Raw genomic sequence first — 19,542 nt, forward strand, 5'->3', positions numbered from 1 at the left:
GAAAACCTGATTTTCTTAGCCATCGAATCCCATGTGGAAAATTGGCAGCTTGCTTGAGAATTACCAAGGGCCTTTTTTTCCCCCCTGTCTTGATGGAACAGCTGTTAAGAATTGAACGGGTAGAGAAGTATTAACACTGCGTAATGCGTGAGCATAAAGTATCTGCTCACCTCACCCTTCCACTATAAATCTAACGTACTTACTGAAGAGTGAACATCCAGTATCAGCCATTTCTTGTGCTGCAGTAGTAGTTGTGCCTGCTCCAGCTTTGTATTTTAAACCTGATATCGCATGAGTTTACATCTTTGATGTTAAACTTTGCTGCCGATGCGAGCTGCCAGGAACACGTTATTCTACAGAGCAGTTGAAAGTAGTTTCGGCTGGTTTGCTGTCACAATACGTTGAGAAGCCATTACCTTCTTTAATGTGTTTTTTGGTGCTTGTGGCCTTATAATCAAAAGCACTCAAAACGCAGCCAATTTGTTTGGCTGCTAGAAACGCAGAAAGCATTTTGTGTAGCCCCGGAGTGTCCTTTGGAGCACCCTGTGTCCAGGCGTACAACGCTAAGCTCTGCCCTGTGCTCATTTACCATAAACCACAGTCATCCCTGGCACGCCTGACACAAATCCCTTCCCAATTTACAAAGCTTTGGTGCACCGGTGTCACAAATACTGGTTCCAGGTGGGATCTTGTGACTCCCGTCATAAAAGCTTCTCTGAGATACCCAGGACTCACATGGATTTTCAATCGTTAGCACGGTTTTGTATGAACTCGTTAAATGAATTGTTCATTTCTGATTAGCCTGCAACGCTGCCTTCCTCTGTGACATCCTTTGGGATACCGTCTTTAGGTATATTGGTCCTGCAGAAAGTCGTAGCTTGTAAGCGAGTTGGCACCCTCCGCGTTTTCAGAATGAAGTGCAACCAGTAAACCCTTTGAAAAGGGAGTTGTCACCTTGGTGGTGGCCGGAACAGCAATTCCTGCTTTAAACCAGGACACTCATCCTGGTTAGTATGGACAAGGATGTTTAGCCTCACCTTCTGTCAAGCAAGCACTTTCACCTTTTCTCCTTTTTTCTTGGTATAACCTCATTTTCGGTGCCTTTCTGACCACTGCTGTGTCTCAGCACAGCACAGACCATAGCGGGGTGTGTGTTATTTGGGGTGCAGCCCCCCGTGGACAGCAAGGCTGCAGCAGGAGCTCAGCCCAGTTATCAGAATATCAGAAAACGTGCCCAGAGAAGAGTCACGGGAAACCAGGGCTTTTGAAGTTCGCTACCTGCAAAGCTCTTTATGGTGCATTTCTTCTTAAAAACCCCGGTGATAAATGCATTACCCTGGGATTCCAGGGCAGCTACTGGTGTTTTGCCACCCCACATCCTCACGTGCACCAGTGAGATGTTCACTTGCAGTAGGTTGGGTGCTTTTCCATTTAAATTTCAAGCAGCCTTCAACAAGATTTAGTTTTAGTATTTAAAGGCTGTGATTTTTTCCAGAGATAGAATCATTTTAATGCTTATACCATATTCTTTAATTTGAAGATAGGATCAGAAGCGCAGGTCTGCTTATAAAAGCAAAGTAACCGCTCCTGTGAGGTTGATTTACTGCACTTGAACCTGGTCATTAAAAACAAAGGAAAAAAGCAGCAGCCCTCCAGTTTCTGTATTTTCAGATATTTCCAGGTCTTATTTTCCCACTCTGGGTTTCACACAACAAACTCGGGCTTTCCCAGACCAGACAGATGTGGAATGTATCTGCTGGATTCCAAGGTCGTGGAATTATCCCATATGAGGTTCCTGGCACAGAGGTGAAAAACTTTAAGCACCATGAAACAATTGTTGCCATAAAGAATTATATTTTGGCAAGCGCAAATCATAACAGATGTACAGTTTCTAACAAATACATTTGCAGTTGCATTGTGCGCTGCCACACTGTGTACCCAGCAGCAGGGAGGATTTATTCATCTGACTTCAGATAACGCAAATATTTTTAGCTAGGATTTTAAAGTGGTAGCAAAGGCATGTGAGCCTTGCAGAGTTAAATGTCCCAGCAGATCACAGAACCACAGACTGTCAGGGGTTGGAGGGCCCTGGAAAGCTCATCCAGTGCAATCCCCCCATGGAGCAGGAACACCCAGCTGAGGTTCCACAGGAAGGGGTCCAGGCGGGTTTGAATGTCTGCAGAGAAGGAGACTCCACAGCCTCCCTGGGCAGCCTGGGCCAGGCTCTGACACCCTCACCAGGAAGAAGTTTCTTCTCAAATTTAAGTGGAACCTCTTGTGTTCCAGTTTGAACCCATTCCCCTTGTCCTATCATTGGTGTCACTGAGAAGAGCTTGGCTCCATCCTCCTGACACTTCCCCTTTCCATATTGATCCCCATGAATGAGTCACCCCTCAGTCTCCTCTTCTCCAGCTCCAGAGCCCCAGCTCCCTCAGCCTTTCCTCACACGGGAGATGCTCCACTCCCTCCAGCATCGTGGTGGCTGCGCTGGACTCTCTGCAGCAGTTCCCTGTCCTTCTGGAGCTGAGGGGCCACAACTGGACACAATATTCCAGGTGTGGTCTCGCCAGGGCAGAGCAGAGGGGCAGGAGAACCTCTCTGACCTACTGACCACCTCCTTCTAACCCACCCCAGGTACCATTGGCTTCCTGGCCACAAGGGCCCAGTGCTGGCTCATGCTCATCCTGCTGTCCCCAGGACCCCCAGGTCCCTTTCCCCTATGCTGCTCTCTAATAGCTCATTCCCCAACTTACACTGGAACCTGGGGTTGTTCCTGCCCACATTCCAGACTCTACACTTGCCCTTGTTCTATTTCATTAAATGTTTCCCTGCCCAGCTCTCCAGCCTTCCAGTGTCACCCACTCCTCCCAGCTTGGTGTCACCAGCAAACTTGCTGATAGTTCACTCTATTCCTTTGGATCTACTTGTCCTGACCGAGCGCCGTCTACAGCACACGGATATTGTCCCGGGACCCACCGACTGCGCCCAGCGAGTCTCTTGATCTCAGCTGCACACCCAGAGCAGCCTGAACTGCTGCCATATGGCCCTAATGCTCCAGAAAGTTTGACATGGCTGAAGAAAAATGTGTGCACAGACACAAACGTGCGCAGGTGCGGGAGGAGAGAGCAGCAGAGGTTTCTAGCAGTGCCCTCGTGCCTGTCCTTCGCTGTGCTCTCCGCAGCTGTCGTCTCCTCAGAGGACGGTTTGGTTTAAGTGGTGCAGAAAGCGAAGAAATAAAACTGCACGAGGAGCAAAACATTTCCAATTAATAGCTGGTCGAGCTGCCCAGCGATAGCATGCCGCAGCCTAAAAATAAAAGACCTAAAAATAGCTGATAATTCACAGGAGAAAATTCAAGGAGAAATGGAGCCATTGTTTCACACTGGATTTTGTTTTTAACTTAAAATTGTGATGTTTTTAATTGTAGATGAATGCTGAGTTACAGGGGATAGCGGCACCCTCCCCTGTAACTCCTTTGTGGAAAGCACAGCGAAAAAGCTGGGGATTTGTGTTCCTTATTATTATCCCGCTGGTTAGAGAGGGGGCAGAGTCACGGCCTCTCCTTTCAGCCTCGCCTGTATGATCAGTCTGGTCTGTGGGCAGGATGTTCCCCTCCCTGCTTCCCCACCGGTGGGAGGGATCCTAATAATACTTCATGAAGGTGAGAAGCAGCTGCATGGGGAAATGCATAAAGTATCCGTTAGTACTGAAACCAGGCACTGAGAACAGCAAAATTGACAAGTAAGAGAGAAAAACAATCAGTGATAGTGCAGGAGTCCTTCCAAGATTGATGCATAGAGCTGCCTGATTGATGAAATTAAATCGAATTAATTTGTCCAGCGCTATTCTTGGCTGATTACATCGAAAGCAGCCCCGTAATCCTCGGGGCGCCGTTCGCTTTCATTCCGCTGTTGACATTTCAAGCCAGAGCCGCAAACCAGTTCCAGTCTGGGCAGGATCCTCTGCGAGTTCTTGCTGAGAGTGTACTTGAGATATTGAGATAGTGGCCTGTAGGTGAAATCAGTGTTTCCAGCCCCGCTGACACTCTTGGCGCGCTCGGGAGCGTCTCTGCTCACAGCCGGGTAGGTGGAACAGTGTTTGTAAACTCTTTGTGCCATGGTAACGTGCACCGGCCGGGGAGGTCCTGGGCTGGCTTGGAACCGCGCTCCGCTCCTCACAGCTTGGGCCTTTCTGTAGGAAAAGTCGACTTGAGGCTTAAATAGCCCAAGGAGCATCGGAAGATTTATGATTTAAAAGCTCCTTAAGAAGGAAAAGACAAAAAAAAAAAAAAGGAAAGAAAAATAATAGCCCGATTGTTTCCTGCTCTGAATTGTTGCTCTTTGACTTTCTAACCCAAGCGAGACCCCTTTGGCACCCACCCCTGCGACAGGCAGCAGAACTACAAAGTAAACTCCTTCCGTGTGGTTAATGAAGTCACTGCCTTAGGCACACTCTGCTATCACACCCGATAATCTCTTTAAAAACACAGTGTGATTAATTATTAATTAGGAAGATGAATGTTGTCTAGAAAAGGAATTTCAAAGGCTACAGTCCAAACTGCTTAGTGTTATTAGGATTTTGTTGATACCGAAAGTGTTTGTCAAAGGCAGTCTACAGCGACTCCTGCTAGACCTAATGAACAAAATATACCGGCTAATCAGAGCCGGCCGTCGCTGAGGGCTCTGCACTTTGCTTATTTTTAACAGCAGACGTCGTTTCCTGCGGAGCTGTTACAGGAAAGGTACATTTCATTTTCTTGATATCACCTTGTGTTGGAGCGAGAGCGTTTCCATGGGCCCCGCTGCAAAGTTCAGCCGTGCTCAGGACGGCGCTTTTAGAGGCCACCGACGTCAAAGGTGCGGGTGAGCTGTGCGGTTGGGTCCCATCCTGAGCAGGGTTCGAGGTGAAGTGTTTTGTTGAGTCACAGGGACTAGGACGTCAGCTTAATCCAGCTCTTGTTAAACTCAGTTTACCCTTGGCTTCCGTGGGCAGTGGCTTGGGCTGCGTATACTTGCAGTATCCGTATACATGTGATACGGAGCATTTTCTTAACAACCTTTTGGAACTTTAGATTAGCCAACATTTATAGTCTATTTTAGGACTTTGCAGATTTTGCTCCTCATTTGTGGCAGAAACCAGGACAACTGTATGTAAATTCTTTGAGTTGCTACGAACCCAGAGACTGCAGAATAATGTAAAATAGTTTTAAAATGTACAGTTAAAAAACCACTGTCAAACCCAGTCATGACTCAGTCTTGAGTCCGTGATCAAATCAAGTCCTCTTGCATCGTTCTTCTCCAAGACCATTAAGATCAGCTGGATTTTACATTATGAAAATGAAGCTTTTTTAAAAGAAATTCTGATGAGTAGGAAAACAATGTATGAGCAATGTACGCAGACCATGGCTGGTTATGAAAAAACCTGCATTGGCACATCCATGTGCCAATTTTGGGAGTTGTAATGACCGTGGTATATAACATATACCACCATATACCACGGCTCATTTTATCTTAGCTACTTACCTGTCTCACATGAACATCTCATGAACTTCGTGGGATTTATCCTCACTATGCCTGCGTGATGGTGCGTGAAGCAACCTCCGTGTTGCTTGTTGCTGGTTAGAAGCACAGGCACAAGAATTAATACAGTTCTTAATTCCTGCTGGGGACAATCCCAGGGAACTGGGCACTTTGAAGGTCCGGACCTTCGTGGTATCACTCACAGAAGGTCTGAGGCAGAGGAGCAGTGTTACCCCATGCACAGGATCCCATCAGCTGGCCATCCCTTTTCCTTTATGTTCAATTTAACCACTCAAAATGACGGTGATATTTTCTGACTGACTGAAATGTGTTCGTTTCTGCCCTTGTTTTTGTATAGAAGTCTTCCAAATAACAGAAATCCACTGGCTATATTTGCAGTGTCTTTGGCTACAGAGCTCAAAGGGTTTGTCTTCTCTTGGAAAGCAGCCCTAGGACTGCGGATCCTCGGCCGTAACATGAAAGCCGTCCCCGAATGATGCTGTGAGCGGTCCGGGGGCTGAGATGGAGCTGGGGAGGGATGCGCTGGTGCTTTCCAGGACATCGCGGCAGAGAACGCTGCTCATGGATCAGGAGGTGCATGCAGGACTTGTGTGCTGCCCCTTGTCTCTGGGACACCGGTGACCTGGGGTTTTGAAGCAAGACCAGTGGGAGGATGCAGTGTAGCCATAGGGGCTTAAAAGTAGTTTTCATAACTTCTATAACGTGCTATACCCAGCGCAAAAAAAGAAAAGGAAAAATTATGAATGTTTCCCCAGTTCACTTGTGACATGACAACTTGTGTAGGAGTCTCCGGTCTCGCTCGGCTGTAATTTAATCCAGCTGATTTTTAAACCCATAAAATGGAAGTTTATGCTGGAAATCCAGACACACCCTGAGCCTCTTACCGCTGTAGGATACATGGAAAACGGGGACATCGTTTGGTGTGCAGAGAAGTAAGACCTAAATTTAGTAATTGACAGTTTCATTCTTCATATATACACGCTCCATTTGAATTTTCGTAAAAATCAGAAGGCTGGGTTTTCTCGGTGTTCAACAGGCTGTGAGTTTTTGTTTAGCTAATACTGGCTTTAATGTATGGTTGACACTTTGGCTCTTCTCTCTTCAGTCTTGCCCAGCGGTGTCTTCCCGCCATGGGAGGCTGCAAAAGCACTGGAGGTTCCAGCTCTCAAACACCTCCTGTGTGAGCAGGGAGAGCAGAACAGGCTCTCAGGGTTTCCAGGAGGTTCTCGGGATCCTCATAAGCTCTTTTGGCATTGAAGACTGAGCTCACAAGCCCTGATTCGAAGCACTTAGTCAATGTGACCAAGAATTTTATGGCCTGAGGCATGTTAATCTGAACTGGATTAAGTGCATCTGCTGTGTCAGGAGCCAGGAGCTCTGTCCTGAGGCTCACCTGAGGACTGTTGCTCTGCTTTTAAGCAAAAACACTGCAGTATAAGCCAAGGCATGAAATACAGTGGTGTTCAACCCGCTGGAAGAGAAATGGAGAATTTGGTAATCTCTGCTGGAGCTCAGCCCTTTCTCTGGATCGTGTTTAAATGTCCCTTGCTGGGGTGGCTCTTGTCCCTCCTCTGCAAAGGTGCTGCTGAGAGAACTGCAGATTTAGTGGCAGAAAATGCCCTTCAGGGCTCGTTCGTCAGCTGCGCAGTGCGGGTTTTGTGGAGCGTGGGGGCTCGCTCTACAAGAGGCAACCTTCAACACGTGAGTTTTTTATCCTTCTGCATTGCAGAATTTGGTGCTTTGAACACAGAAGATTCAACAACTGACCCCCTGATCTCCCTTCTCCCCTCCTCGCGGTTTGCTCCCGGTTTCTCCCTCGCCGTAGCTGGGCAGAGCTGCTCGCCCGGCCCGGTCACAGCACATCGGTGACGATGTCTGTCTCAGCCTTTTGCTTGGTCTGGTTACTCCAGCATCTACAGAATGTTTTCACAAAGGAGCAGATGGTGGTAGGAGTAATTGGGCCATAAGACGACATTAACAGCAAAACCCGACTTTCACCAGGAGGGATCTTGCGGGCAGGGTGAGGAAGGATCAGCGCTGTTTTCTCGTTTTCTCCCGTCCGTTCAACCCCGTCCGTTCCGTAGGTGGTGGCGCAATGCGCTCTCTGCTTCCAGGGGATGAGCCCCGTCAGGTCAGTCCCAAATACGAACCGCTGATGAATAACCCATTATGGAGTCACTTTAATGTTGGCTCTGCGGACGTTTCCTGGCTTCAGAGAGAGTGGAGATAATGGGTAGCTTTGTAGAAAGAAAGAATCTCTAAAATGCAACGTTTTTTTCCTTTGTGACTTTTATTGCTTTGTGTGCTGACATGTCTGAGGGAGGAAAACAGCGCCTTGTTGCCAATAATCCACAGCGCTTGGCACGGACGATCTTTAAAATCTGGCACCGGGATGAGTATTAATTCAGTTGTTTTCCCACAGAAGCTGCTGATTAGTCAAGGCCAAGTGTCACTGAGATGATTCATTAAAACCCAGCATCTGAGCCCACCTTTACTGAGCAGATCTGCTTTCCGTCACCACCCTGACAGGTGGACTGTGAATGTGTAATAAAAGGGGCAGCTAAAACCCTGGAACAGAGTTAAGATAAAAAGGCAGAGGGACCCTGACGGCTGCTCTGTGGTGCAACCGCTTCCCAGTTTTCTGGGCGAGGAGCCAGGACAAACTGACACCCCGGGCAAGAGGCTCAGAGCTGGTGTCCCCGTCCCTCTGTCACCCACCCCTCGGTCCAAGGCTTCCCAGTCCCGCTTGGCAACTGGTAGGAGGAACTGAAGCACTGGGTGACCGTGGTACCCAGGCTGGAGCACCGAGGTCACCGCGGTGTTCCTCTGGTCATGGGGATGATGGTGACGGTCGCTGAAGTCTCGAGTCCCCCGGCACACGGTGACATGTCCAGCAGACACCCGCCCGCCCTCCCCTGGTGTCAGCTCTGCTGCGCTGGCGTTCCTGAAGTCAAAAGACTCCGAAACTTCATGTTGTGATTCCGAAAAGCCCTTCAGCTGAAGAGGCTTAATGAAAAAAATCCCAATCTTTTATTCTTTGTGCAAAACCCACTTTGTTTTGCCCAGGTATTGAAGGGCTCTCCATGCACGACGTAAATTGCAGCTGGTATTCTGCTTCTTCTGGCTTTGCACTGTGTTTTCTGGTCTGTCTCTGCCTGCATCTCGTCTTCTTCCATCTAATAACATCTCTTTTACTCCAAGGGGAACGCATTGGGTACAGCACAGTTTAATGCAGACTGCATCAGAAGAGCACTGAGGGGGAGGTTGTCTGAGATACTGCAACAGGAGGGTGAATAAAGTGACTGGAAAGGGCTTCCGATGTCAAACGTCTATGATTTTAAATACTAAACGATCAAGGCAGAGGCGTTTCCTGGTGATTAATGACGGGCTGGGTGTAGTCATGTCTGGGCCTTAACCCTGGCCTCTCGCATATCCCTAGGAAATGCCCCGTGGCTCGGTCGTTTCTGCTGTTTTGAGCTGCGCTGGGTTTATGATTGATTTTCATTTTTAAAAGCACCTTTACGTCTGTGGCTATTTTAGTGGCTGCTCCAGACAGCTTTCTTCCTCCTCTCTGGTCCGGGTGCTATTTCTGGACTAATGTAACTGTGGGTAGGTAGCAGAAGCGGTGAAGTTTAGGTTGGTACAGGTGTGATAGCGCTGGCACACGTGGCGAGCTGTGGATTGTTTGATATCAAGCGTGGCTCTAGCACTAATGTACAGGATCCGTGCCAGCTGGGCAGCGGTGTTTGCTTTCCGTCTCTGCCACACTCCCGTCTGCGTTAGTGGTGCTGAGGATTACAGCCAATAAGAATGTGACGCATTGAGGTTACAAGGTTATGATGACGAAGAAATGCTAATAATGCACAGTGTCGCTGTGGTTCTTGCGGTGCTGGGTGCTTTCTCCAGCACTGCTCGCTCTCTAGGAGGTTAATGGGTACCACAATGCACCCAGTATCACTCTAATGTTGCATTTTGAGCTTATTTAACATTGCACTGTTAATCCTAAGGATACTCCCAAGGTGGTGCCTTTCTGAAAATCCCCTGGAATCAGTGGCACTCGAGATTTCCGGAGTCATGGCCAAATCTGCAAAGCTGGATGCATAAAATGTTAGATATTCGTTGTCAAAAGCTCTCGGTAGTTGGTTCGTTTGGGAATTGTCTCGCACTGTTGATCTGCAGTGAGACCTCACTTGCTAGAGATAAGCAAACCAAACAGGCACCACTTTTGGGGTCAGCGCAAACCCGGGCCTGGCCTTGCGCCTTTATACCCATGACCGACAGTCAGGGAAGTTTGCTGAACTGGACCAGAGTTGTTTGGAGTTTCCCATCAGGCAGCTGAACTGATTTAAATCATCACTTTTTAAAGCGGAGGGTGACACTTGAGCTGGCGGATCTTAGCGGGTCTCACAGCTCACCAGGCAATCGCGATTTCCAGGAGCTCTGTAGCATCGGGAGCTGTAGCTTTTGACTCTCCTTAATTTAAGGTCATGATTTGGAGACGCTTTATGAGTGATTTAATCGCCTGCATGAACCAGTAAGAGGGCAGATGTGATCAAATAAGGTGGAACTTGTCATAGTTGCAGCTATGATAGGTGAAGAACATTGCCCAGACAGCGTTTGTAGATGGTTAAATGGTATCTTTTATTGGATATATCCGGAGAAACAGGCAACTTGGAGAAAGTCGTGCCCAAAAGCTCCTATCCCTTTTCTAGCTGTGCCAGTTGATCTAATAAAAGATATCACTTCCACAAACCTCATCTTGCCCGCAATTAAATAAAATACTCCCAGATCCATACTGTGCGGGAGATCTTTTTATCTCATTTCAGATCCGCTGCCGTTGAACCCACAGGAGTCTGTCCCTCCAGCCCCATCGTGCGAACGGGAACATTTTACACCATTTCACAGCTTCTCCCGTCATCTTTTGTAGTAACTTTGCAAAGATTTAACAGCCACATATAACGAGGGTTTGTGCCACTGTGGAGTGAGGGGAAACTTCTCTTGTGAAAGTGTGAATTATGGAGCGTGCAGATTAACAAAGTGGGAAAGAGCAAAGGTAGGTTCATAATAGCAATTGATAGAGTTAATAGCAATAGCACATGGATCTGTCGGACCTTTTCCATCGCCAGTTCTATGGACTGTACCGCTCTTTTCTAGCGGATGGTGAAGAGGAAAACAAAATAGGCTAGAAAAAGTTTTCTAAGCTCAAAACTAGGATAAAAATGTAGCACTTGGAGGGCATGGGGAAAAAAGTGCTTTTCTTTAAAAAAGCAGAAAGTAAAGTATGAAATAAAAATGGGAATAGAAATAGTAACTTCCTGCTTGTGAAAATTTAAATTGTTTACTGTAAAAAGCAGAAGTTTATCCTGAGTACTGAGTGTATGCAAAGAACATAGACATCGACTTCGCATACGCTCGTGGGAGAATAAATACTCTTCAGTTTTGATCATGATAAATATGTCCTGTATTACATCATGAACATTTGCCTTTTGTAGCCAGGCTGCTTAGGCCAACTGCTGGCTATAGGGTTAATAATTAGATATAAAAATAGGGCTGCTGAAGCAATTAGTGCTTATAAGTACCTGCAGGATCAGGCCTGGGGACCTCGGTGTTCCTCCAGATGGGACACTGGCCGTACCGTCCCCTGGCTTCAACGTGGAGCATCTATCAGAATCTCAGTACTTTGGGGAGGGTGGGAGCTCATGGATTGTAAACCTTAATTTGTTTTTTATATCTCCAATTGTGGTGCCGTATCTGATGCGTTTGGAAGCGTTGAATAAATACTCTTAGCACCGTGACGGGGCAGCAACAGAGGAGCAGGTGGGTGGTGAGGATGGCAGCGGGGATGGCACTGGGCTTTGGAACCGCCGCTCCTGTTGTTTTTGCAATAAGATGCCTGTATTTCCTCGGAGGGGAGGAGAGGTTAATGATACCGGTTCCTGGGGATACGGGCACTGAAAGGGAATATTCCCGGATCCGCCGAGGGTGCTGGTTTCGCTCCCGAGTGTGCTGGCAGAAACACAGACCTGTCTGCTGTCAGTTTTGCATCATCGCAAGGTGCTGATTTATTAGATGGTGTCGAACTTCCTCACAGTCTCTCGGCCTTCGCTCCGTGGGTTTTGCTCTTGGTGGTGCCGAGGCTGAAATGGCTCTCGGTGGACAAGACACTGCTTTAAATTGAGCAGCACTAAATAGGCTGATCCTGCACATCTGGGGTCGTGCAGTTCATTTCAGAGAGACTGGTCTTGCCAGGTTTTGTGTGCCACGTAAAGGGAAATCTCTCCCACCAAGACCAAACGCTTTTGGGAGTGAGAGCAATAAGCCCCTTGAATCCTTCCTAGATAATGCTCGTACCTCCCAGGACAGGGCTCAGGGGATTTATTCAGTTGTATCATATATAAGAGGTCGGGTTTGCTAAAGGACAAGGAGGACAGAAAGCTGAGAACTGCGTCAGAAAGATTTGATAAGTAAAGTAAAATGAAACACAGCCATGAAGCTTGTGATGGGCGCAGGCGTAGTGGCCAGCACAGAGCTCATTTAGTATGACAGCTTCATTAAGTATGGGTTATACAGGATTATTTCTGCATTATTTTATTTTATTCTGTATTATTTTTGCCCTGGTTACAGTGATTGAGTACAATTGGACTCTTCCTCTAATCCAGTCACAAAGCATTGTTTCCAGAGATAAGATACGTAAAGCGAAGATAGATAATTATAAATACATCTTTGTTTGGTGGTGTGGACGGTCTTCCCGTGAAGGTCACTCGGACAATGCTCCAGGATGTACTCGTGGAACCGGTGACTTGTGCAGCCAGAGGCCAAGCGGCGTAATCAGATCTCACATCTGGGTGCTCGCTGTCGGGCCTTCAGGAAGCTTCTTCTGCTCCGTGATAGAGCTGTTGTCACTGGGCAACGGGAAGAGCCTATGTGACTGTGAAACAAGAGTGGAAAAATACGTATCTGGAATATGCATTGCTTTATCCTGCCAAGCCAAGCGTTTATTGTGGAGGCCAGACACATCTGTCCTCCTCCAACAGATATCGTGGTGTTTCTTGGATTAAAAAGGACGACTGTAGTGGAGCAGTGGAAGAAATTGCTTCAGAAGACTGACTTATTGGAGTCCTATATCATAGGGACCCTGTCAGAAAAATATTAGCCACAATAAAAGCTGACACTTGGGGAGATGAAAGCAATATTGCTCAATATTGTGATGAGGTTTACGGCAACACGCTCGAGGTGGGCAGTGGGGAATCGAGTCCTTTCTTTGCCTGACCTGGGCACTCGGTATGATTACTTTGGGGATTCTTTTTGTTGTTTTATGTAATGAAACATCCGTAATAAAGGGGTTTTTGGAGGCATGGCCTGTGCACAGCTATTCGGGTGAAGGGGTCAGGGTTTTGCCAGGCTCCCGATGGGGAGGAGAGCAGGACACGGGCTGCAAGCGATTCTGAGCTGATCCCATATTGCACAGGCAATAGGAACAGCATCAGTTCAGAGAGCTGCACCTGATCGGACATTTGGCGAGAGAGAGGTCGATATCCGGGCCAGGTATTTCCGAAAATGCTGCTTGTGAGTGCGTGTTTGTTCTGAAAACTCGCAGTAAGTGCGAATAACAAAACTCATGACACTACCTTTGCATTTTCATGCCCTCGAAGATTTACTGGAAGGTCTTGGAAAACGGCAGCTTTGGCGGAACAATTTAGTTATAGCAAGGATAAGGAATTTTTGCTGGAAAGTCGACAGGCACCAAATCACTTTGTTAGATCCAGTTCTTGCAGTTACTTCTGCGGATAGCACTGCACTGGCTGTGGGCAGTTTTATGTGCATGGTGTGTTTTAATGGTAGATACAACCCCAAAAAAAACACCACAAAAGACTAAAACCAACCTCCTCTTGTATGTTTGGCTTATTTTGAACAACCTTGCTCAGCTCAGGTGCCCTTGCTCGAGCACCTTTGCCATGTTCATGTTCCTGTATCTCCTGCCATCGGCTGCCTGGGGTACCACGAGCGCAAGAACCGGCGCCAAGAGGAGTTTTGCGATTGTATTCAAAGGGATCTGGATTTACAGCCCTGGTGTTTCTTCAGTGTTTTGTGAGCCTGATACGGCATGTAGCTGATGGGGTGGAACGGTAAATTGTCATGAACAACGTAACGTGTTGACAGTCTGATATCTGGGGATTTCTGTAATACAGGTTACTGCGAATGGGCAAAATGAGGAACTATAACTTTGGATGTGCCAGATAATTTGATACACATCCAAGTCCATATAAAACCCGTCAGCTGCTTAGCGTGTATAAAACAATACCTGCACCTTATTTGAGTTTTGTTGCTGGTTCCTGGCATCGGAAGAAATAAGACTTACCTCTTCGTTTATACAGCACATAAGTTAACCTCGGGGGTGGCCCGATGGTTCGTAAAGTATATGGGCTTATAAATAACCCGGTTATGAAATAGGGCATGATGCAATACAATGGCATTACAGCCGCTTGTTGTGCCAGGGTGTTTCAGGGTGCTCGGTGTCTCCTCAAGCCCCGACCCTGTGTGTGGGCACCCAGGTCCCTCCTGGTGGGAGGAAGCTGTGGGTTTGTGCTCCGAGCTGGGGCGGTGACAACCGAGTGACACCAGACTTGGGTGTTTGGCCGCAGAGCCAGGGCTGGGATGGTGTCCAAGAACTGGCATCAATCTTTGAGCACAGTCCGCGTTACTGTGGCTCCTCCCGTCCTGCTGGGACAGGACCAGCCCTCACGTGTTACCTCCCAAGCTGAAAGTCTTCCCATCGGAACATCAACGCTCTGACCGCGCTGCCTAAAGGATGGCTCTCCAGTCTATTTAAAAATATTGCTTTTAAGAAAAATCTTCTGAATTTCAGTTAAAATAAAAATATGTTAACATTTTGCCTTTCCCTACGCTTCTGGTTTGGAGTCAGAAGATAATTTCATATGTTACTGTAATTTTTTTCCAGAAGAGCAGATGCCTTCTCTATTCCTCTACAAAAGCTTTATGCCACGATAATTTAAGATTTCCTCCAGGTTAGAATATTTGTGCATGTAAAACCTCTTTGAAGGTTTAAACAGACTGTAAGTGAGTTTTGACATGTATTAGCATGTGTCAAGCGCAGCGGTTATTAAGGATAGAGGAGACGAGACGCATTCCATCTCTGCAGCGGCTGCCTCGCAGGTGTCCGCGTCACCACGGGCCACAGCGGGCAAAGCACTGAGAACAGAAATCACCCTTTGTTGCAACAAGCATTAAAAACTCCTTTTACCGAGCATTTCAGCAATGGATCCAGTGAATGGTCAGCTGAGGACTGAGCTCTGGTTGCCGTCTTGCAAAGTCCTGTCCCAAAATTGTGACTGGAAAACTGCCTTTTTATTCCTTTTGATGTAAATGTTTTCTGCATCTCTTGTAAGGTTCTATATCCACCCAAGAGCATATTCTTCTCTTCTCTTCTCTTCTCTTCTCTTCTCTTCTCTTCTCTTCTCTTCTCTTCTCTTCTCTTCTCTTCTCTTCTCTTCTCTTCTCTTCTCTTCTCTTCTCTTCTCTTCTCTTCCCTTCCCTTCCCTTCCCTTCCCTTCCCTTCCCTTCCCTTCCCTTCCCTTCCCTTCCCTTCCCTTCCCTTCCCTTCCCTTCCCTTCCCTTCCCTTCCCTTCCCTTCCCTTCCCTTCCCCTCCCACCCCCCCACCCCCCCCCTCCCCTCTCCTCTCCTCTCCTCTCCTCTCTTCTAATTCTATTCTATTCTATTCTATTCTATTCTATTCTATTCTATTCTATTCTATTCTATTCTATTCTATTCTATTCTATTCTATTCTATTCTATTCTATTCTATTCTATTCTATTCTATTCTATTCTATTTCATTCTATTCTATTCCATTCTATCCTATCCTATCCTATCCTATCCTATCCTATCCTATCCTATCCTATCCTATCCTATCCTATCCTATCCTATCCTATTCTTCTTATTCTATAATTCTTTTATGTTATTATATTCTATGATTCTATTCACGCCTACATTTGCACAGCATGATGTGCATGAGTTAAATAGGAGTTACTGAGTTCTGTTCCTCCTCTGTGGGAGCTGAACCTGTCTGTATCCAAACAACTCATTAGAGAGAAGTCATTTGCCATACTGGTCGATGTTTTATTATCCTTTAATTCCCTTCATTCCTATATAAGGAACTGACTGAAATTGTCATCTCTCCCATAGCGGAACTAAAGGAGTGTGCGGTGCAAAAGGAAAGTACTCAGGCCTCAATGGGTTTAAGCCAAGCCCGCTGACTTTCTGCGCTTCCTCCCGCAGGGCACAGCTTCTGTTCTGCAGCGCCGGTCCGACAACGAGGAGTACGTCGAAGTTGGGAGGCTGGGGCCCTCGGATTATTTCGGTAAGAAAATTCAGCCTGAGCATGGTTCAGAAAGGCGGGCGCGTGGGGTCGTGTCAAGCAGTTATTGTTTTAAATAGCGTTCCGCTCTCTCACGAGCGCGGGGTCACGCGTGGGTCAGCGCCGCTGTCAGCGACACCGAGACTGCAGTGGAGCTGAACCCGTTCCTTGGTTTGCACCAGCACAGCTGACGGGAGACGGATCCAGAATCAGCACAGCAGTCTGAAAGCATTTGTTTTCAGAGGCATTCTACACGCATGCATTATGCATGTGTAATGCATTTGTGCTGTCAACAGAATTATGTAAAGTGTCTATCAGGAGACACGTGAAGGGAGGTGTTCCACAACCAAACAGCTGGATGGTGGGTTGAATGTGCACCCTGTGTAAAAGAGGCCGAGGTTGTGTGACAGCGTCTGCGTCCCCGTTTGCAGGTGAGATCGCGCTGCTGCTCAACCGGCCCCGAGCAGCCACGGTGGTGGCGCGCGGGCCCCTGAAGTGCGTGAAGCTGGACCGGCCCCGCTTCGAACGCGTGCTCGGGCCCTGCTCCGAAATCCTCAAGAGGAACATCCAGAGATACAACAGCTTCATTTCGCTCACCGTCTAAACGATTCCTGCTGCAAAGCTGCCTTGGTGTGACCTCTGCACTTCAACTTGCTGTGCAGCTCATGGCTTGACGAAGGAAAAATAAAAGATGCGCATTTCACGTGTACTTTTTCTGTTTGTGTCACGTACCGGGTGTCACCTCACATCGCATGTGTCATGTAAGTAGGAAGACAACTGTTTGGGTAAGACTGGCCTTGGGAAGATCAGGCTCTTGGCTTGCAGGCAAGACTTTTACCTATTGTTGGATCATAGAACGTAAAGCTGTGTTTTTAACTGTTTAAAAATCTTATGAATTTCTGTTTCACTTACTATCTTTGAAGTTGGTCGCATTCACCTTTTGTCGAGCTGCTTTGATCAGATGGTGCCCCTTTATCCGTCACTTCTAGAAAACTCTTCACTGGCCGTGGACTCGAGGTTTGTGAGTGGCAGTTGTAAGAGGGAAGATATTGTTCATTCCAGTGAACCAGCGGAAAGTAGCGCTTTGGAGTCCTTTTGTTCGTGTCTTAGAGCCAGGGGCCATACTCCTCCGCGGTCCAAGCCCTTTGGGGTCTGCTTTGCAGGATACGCTAAACCAAGCAGCCCGCTCCAGGCCTCTGGGGGAAGCGGTCAAGGAATGATGTTTTGTGAGGACCCAAATGGAGCCTTTAGGACCCAAGTTATTTGTCCTCAGCTTTTTTTTTTAGATGAGGTTTGCATTAAATCCCTTAAAAGTCCAATGGGAACTTCTCTGCTGAATTAAGTGGGCTTCAAAACATATTTATCAGCAACAGAGCGTCCTCAGCCGCTTCTCTGAATACTCTAGGAAATGCTGAGGAGGTGCCAGGTGCACATGGGGAGCAGCAACAGCAGGTTGTTTTTAATAAGGTCAACCTAGTTAAATCCAAATGCCTTCTTTTAGAATATGACTAAATTTTAGGATTTTTTAGGATTTTCTGAAAACCAAATACCCGCTTCAAAACGCCGCCTGTCCTCCAGAAGATGTTATTGCGTAACGAAAAGCAGCAGGGGCTGGCGGCCGCCGCTGCGCTGCCCAGATGTGGGCACCTCTGGAACGGAGCTCATTGCAGATCCTGACCTTGCTCTGTTGCGCAGCCCTCAAGGATGGGATCACTTGGGTTATTCTTTGTGAAGCTTTTCCTTTGAAGGAAGACTCGTCCTTGCTAACAGCAGCAAAGGTCTGCATCTCAGCTGCCCGAAGCAGCGCTGCCCGCTTCTCCTTGTGGCAAAGCTCTGTTTATTCTTGATAACATCTTCCCAATTAAACACAAACTTCCGGTACCTTTCACCTGCCAAAGGTACCAATGAACCAAGGCAGCGATCTCCCTATTGGCAGTAGAGGTGTGGGTGAACATGGCTCAGGTTACTCCTGCTGCCACGCGATGTGCTTTGTGCTTTGGAATTAACAAGAACTGACTTGGGACTTTGCGCCGCCACCCGGAGGGCCCAGCGTGGCAGCGGTTGTCACAGAACTCGCTGCTTTGGGGCGTCGGGCTCCTCTCAGCACCTCGAGGGGTGTAATTCAGTTCAGCACATTTGCAGTGGTCCTCCCAGCCTATATTCATCGCTATTTATTACCATTATGTTCTGCTTCTTGCACGTGTCGCAAAATACGACGATTCACATTCTACAGCCTGGCAGTTTTTATCGTGCACATTTATATAGGCAGACTCCCATAATCTATATATATAGATAAATGTATATGTGTTTGCAAAACTTTTGATTTGCTTCACTGGTTTTGTACTCTCTTGTGCGTTTTTTAAAAGAAATACTTTTTAAAGGTTGCCAGTCACTCCTGTATGTTCCTTGATCTATTGCATCTCTGTTGTAGTGGGAAAAAATTGTGTTTTGCATAATATGCAAGAAACATCTCTTGTTAAACACCAAGTGTTAGCCACACTCTTTACAAGTCACTCACACGCAACACTGATTCTTTGCTTTAAACCTTTACAGCTCATGGAAAACCCATTTGAATTATGGTTTTGTTCTAAGTGATCTCAAGAGAAGTGTAACCGTTTAACACCAGGATTCCTATGCTTTATTTGGAACAAAATGATATTCAATGACATTTTCAAGATAATTGTAATATTTGCAGTGGATGATGGGACACGATTACAGTGCGAATAAAATTCTTCCACGTTACATGCGGCCATTGTGGGTTTATTAATAACGGAAGTTTGTGTGAATAGGAGTCATGTTCTAGTTAAAATCTGCATAGCATAAAGAGTTTGAACTCTACTGAAAATAATCAGATGCAAAGGGACAAAAAATAGAGCAAGAATCGCAGCGCTATATATAGTAATGGGAACCAAACTGGTTTTCTAGATGATTAGCATGGAGAAAAAAAAATCTGTTTAAATGTAACCATATATGTCTATATGAAGCAGTGGGGGCTCAAGGTGTCCCTCGGACCTTCATATCGTTGTTGAGATGCCACTTCAGCCGGGCATTCAGGTGCATGTGGATCATGAAGAACATGAGCTGGCTGGCTGCTCGTAGGGACCGCGTCTGGCGCTTCAGCCCCCAGGATTGCTGGTGAGTCTGCCGTTAATTCCCAAATACCGACACTGCTCGTTTTCCCCCAGTATCACAGACAAAGCCCACGGCCCCGACCGCACTGGGCATCTGTCCCAGTCATTCCTCTCGCATCCTGGCCATGCACCAGAGCTGCGCGGCTCCCGTGGCTTGTGTCTGTGCAACGGGCTGGCCAGGAGCTGCACTGAGGACAGAGCTCATGGAGGAGCCAGAGCCTCCAAGGAACCACCCGGATCTCATGCGTCGGGGTGAGCGCCTGGGTAGGGCAGCTCTGGGTGAGGAAGGTTCAGCAGTTATAGAGGTCATAGAATGTGCTGGGTTGGAAGGACCCACAGGATCATGGAGTCCAACTGCTGTCCCTGCACAGGACACCCCCCAGGTCACCCCGTGTGTCTGAGGACGTTGTCCAGTCTCTTCTTGAACACTGTCAGGTTGGGCCGTGACACCTCCCTGGGAGCCTGTTCAGTGTCCAGCACCTCTGGGTGAAGAACCTT

The 19,542-nt window shown here is 47.3% G+C and overlaps 1 protein-coding gene across 3 annotated transcripts in view; it reads left to right on the forward strand.

Moving 5' to 3' along the window:
- Positions 1-18,655, forward strand: part of PRKAR1B (protein kinase cAMP-dependent type I regulatory subunit beta) — an 88,168-nt gene extending 69,513 nt beyond the window's left edge. For all 3 annotated transcript variants that reach the window (XM_071815049.1, XM_065850715.2, XM_065850714.2), the window contains exons 10-11: positions 15,835-15,916; positions 16,345-18,655. In XM_071815049.1, coding sequence (XP_071671150.1) covers positions 15,835-15,916; positions 16,345-16,517 — 255 coding nt within the window. In that variant the 3' untranslated portion in view covers positions 16,518-18,655. The remainder of the gene's footprint in view (positions 1-15,834; positions 15,917-16,344) is intronic.
- Positions 18,656-19,542: the final 887 nt, after the last annotated feature.

This window comes from Patagioenas fasciata, chromosome 15 (genome assembly GCF_037038585.1).
Source record: "Patagioenas fasciata isolate bPatFas1 chromosome 15, bPatFas1.hap1, whole genome shotgun sequence".
Classification (NCBI taxonomy): Eukaryota; Metazoa; Chordata; class Aves; order Columbiformes; family Columbidae; genus Patagioenas; species Patagioenas fasciata.